Source organism: Engraulis encrasicolus, chromosome 2 (genome assembly GCF_034702125.1).
Source record: "Engraulis encrasicolus isolate BLACKSEA-1 chromosome 2, IST_EnEncr_1.0, whole genome shotgun sequence".
NCBI lineage: Eukaryota > Metazoa > Chordata > Actinopteri > Clupeiformes > Engraulidae > Engraulis > Engraulis encrasicolus.
The window spans coordinates 14,185,219-14,188,046 of NC_085858.1; the positions used below are offsets into that span (position 1 = coordinate 14,185,219).

Here is a 2,828-nt window from a genome sequence, read left to right on the forward strand (position 1 = left end):
ATGATATCGTTGCCCTTATGACATTATGTTTTAATAGTGAATTTTATATGAATACGGTATATAACAGTGTCATGTTTAACAATTTTAAGTCTACAAACATTAATGAAAAAAAAAAAGTTTCTTCTCCTGTGATGCCCCCCACCGGCTGGGAATGCTTGATGCCCTGGGCACTGTGCCGTGTGCCCATATGGTTAATCCGGCCATGCATGCATGACCTGGAATGCTTAAATCCAATAGGTTTTCGTGTTCATATAGATTGCTGTTGGAAAAAATGCATAAAAAAGACAACATGGTCAAAAAACATGTTTGCCTAATCATTCTGCACACAGTGTACTGTCCCCAAAAGGGACCATTAAGCAAGACAGTATAAACACATATATAGACAGCAACAGATACAACAGGACAAACATGAAGTGCAATTGGTCAATACAAGGATAAAGATAAAAGAGCCATAAATAGTGGTATAGAACACATCAGGGACACTGGATCATATTTCAGCTTTTTGAAATATTTATTTTGCAGCAGGCTCTGAGAGAGAGAGAGAGACAGACAGAGAGAGAGAGAGAGAGAGAGAGAGAGACAGAGAGAGAGAGAGAGAGAGAGAGAGGAGGAGAGAGAGAGAGACACAGAGAGAGAGAGAGAGAGAGAGAGAGAGAATCTGCCTGCTTGTCTGTCTCTCTGACTGACTGTTGTTCTGAGTGGCTCATGCCTGAGGAACTCTGAGTTTTTGTTCAACTCTGCAGTATTTTGTCTCACTGTGGCTGTCGGGCACAGTAATACACAGCCGTGTCTTCAGCCTTCAGACTGTTCATCTGCAGATACACCTGACTCTTGCTGTTGTCTCTGGAGATGGTGAATCGTCCCTGAGCAGCTTGTGAATAATAAATATTAGTGCTGTACATGCTTGTAACCCATTCTAGCCCCTTTCCAGGTGCTTGTCTATTCCAAGCCATGTAGTAGCCACTGATGTCCAGCCCAGAGGCCGTACAGGTGAGTTTGTACGATCCTCCAGGTGACACCACAGCTCCTTCTGACTCTGTCAGGGTCTGGCAGTATCCACCTGATTGAAAAAAGAAATTGTGTTTAGATTCGAATTATTTCAATTCATGGAAAAGGTCTATTGTTGTGAGAAATTGCACATTCACCTGGAACCCAGTGAGTTAAAAGCACAAGAAGAGCTATGAAGTGCATATTGAAGGGTTGCAGGAGGTTTGTCAAAGATCTGGATCTTCAAGCATCTGAACCATGTTCTTATGTAGGAATTTGTGATTTGCATAAGCTCCTCCTACCTCTCTGATATGTACTTGTAAAGTAGGACAGGGAGTTTTCAATGTTTTATTGAACATAACTGATGAGTACTGGGTGTCAGAAAAAGTCCTTTCTGGATGACATTGTATATTGTAGCCACTGAGGACTATGGACTTGACTACTTCCATTTTCTTATATATAGGCTAGGTGGTGTGCTTCTCTGATTTTATTAACTGTCAATAGGAGGAATCTGTAATGAAAGGGTGCAGAATGATTTGAATCAGGCATACCGGTAATTATGTTGTGGCTTGCCACTTTAAAAAAATGTCTCTCCCTACCTCATTGAGTCCTCATAGGACAGGGGTGGGGAACCTACAGTATGTCTCGAGGGCCGTTTGCGGCCCTTAAGGCCGTTTTATCTGGCCCTCGATATTGTTTTAATGTTATGCAGCTTCACATGAAATATGAAATATTTTGTAAAGGGATTTTAGAAAATACATTTGCAATACGATTAAGTTATATTCAGGGGATCTAGAGAAGGTGGGCCTGTTTGAAAGGTAGCTGCCTACATTATAGGCCTTAAGTGCCGGGGGAAATCCTGGTTTGTGTTCATAGTACGGGCCTCGGAGGACTTTTACGACCCTCGGATGAATTTGATGTGGCCCTTCGAATTAAAAAGGTTCCCCACCCCTGTCATAGGAAAATGGGACTGGTTCAGTTATTGATCTGCATCTCGCTTCTCTGACTTATCCACCCCCTTCCCTTCAGCTTACTGTACATAATACGAAGAAGCCAAATGTGACTATTGTTTGGATGTAGTGGTGCAAAGACTGTTGGTTTTATAAATGATGGCACCTGTCTCTAACCCCAATGTCCAAAACAATGGTGAACTGCTTCTGTGGGATACATCTGCGTGTCAGCAATGAAGCGGATACTGTAGTTCAGAGCCGCTGTAGCTATGCATATACTGCCCCCTTTAGGCTAATTAGGGAACTAGCTGGGAGAAATCTTCATGGGATTGAGTTTTTGTATGAGTCTTGTACTTGTTGGTACCACAGTGGTAATCTGGCACAGTAGTAGACAGCAGAGTCTCCAGGCTGCATGTTTTGGCCTCTCAGAGTCACAGTGCTGCTGGAGGCATCTTTAGAAATGCTGAACTTGCTCTTCAGGGATTCTGCCTGGTAGGTATTATCATTTCCCCAAATGTGGTTGATCCACTCCAATGCTTTTCCTGCAGGCTGTCGAATCCAGGCTGTGGCGTAGCTATTGTCAGCAACAGAGTATCCAGCCACCTTGCAGCTGATGGTCATGGCCTCTCCAGGCCTGACAACCATTGAGCTGGGCTGTGTGAGATCAATAGCCGAATGCACATCTGGAGAGAAGTTGAAGAGAAAAATGATAAGAAACAGACTCACAACTTCATACACATTAGCCATATTTTACACAGTTCTAAAGAGCAGAGCATTTTACAGCTCTCTGTCTCTTTTTTTGCCCCTGCCACTTTCCACGTTCACCAGTTGATCAGACTCACAGGATGCAGCTGCCAGTAACAGCAGTAGTGAGATGGGTCTGGGAGTCAT

The 2,828-nt window shown here is 43.3% G+C and overlaps 1 gene segment (V, D, J or C); it reads right to left on the bottom strand.

Moving 5' to 3' along the window:
* Positions 1–752: 752 nt before the first annotated feature.
* On the bottom strand, positions 753–2,828 carry LOC134459455 (Ig heavy chain V region 914-like). The segment is given in 2 exon segments: positions 753–1,060; positions 2,780–2,828. Coding segments are annotated over 2 exon segments (357 nt in total).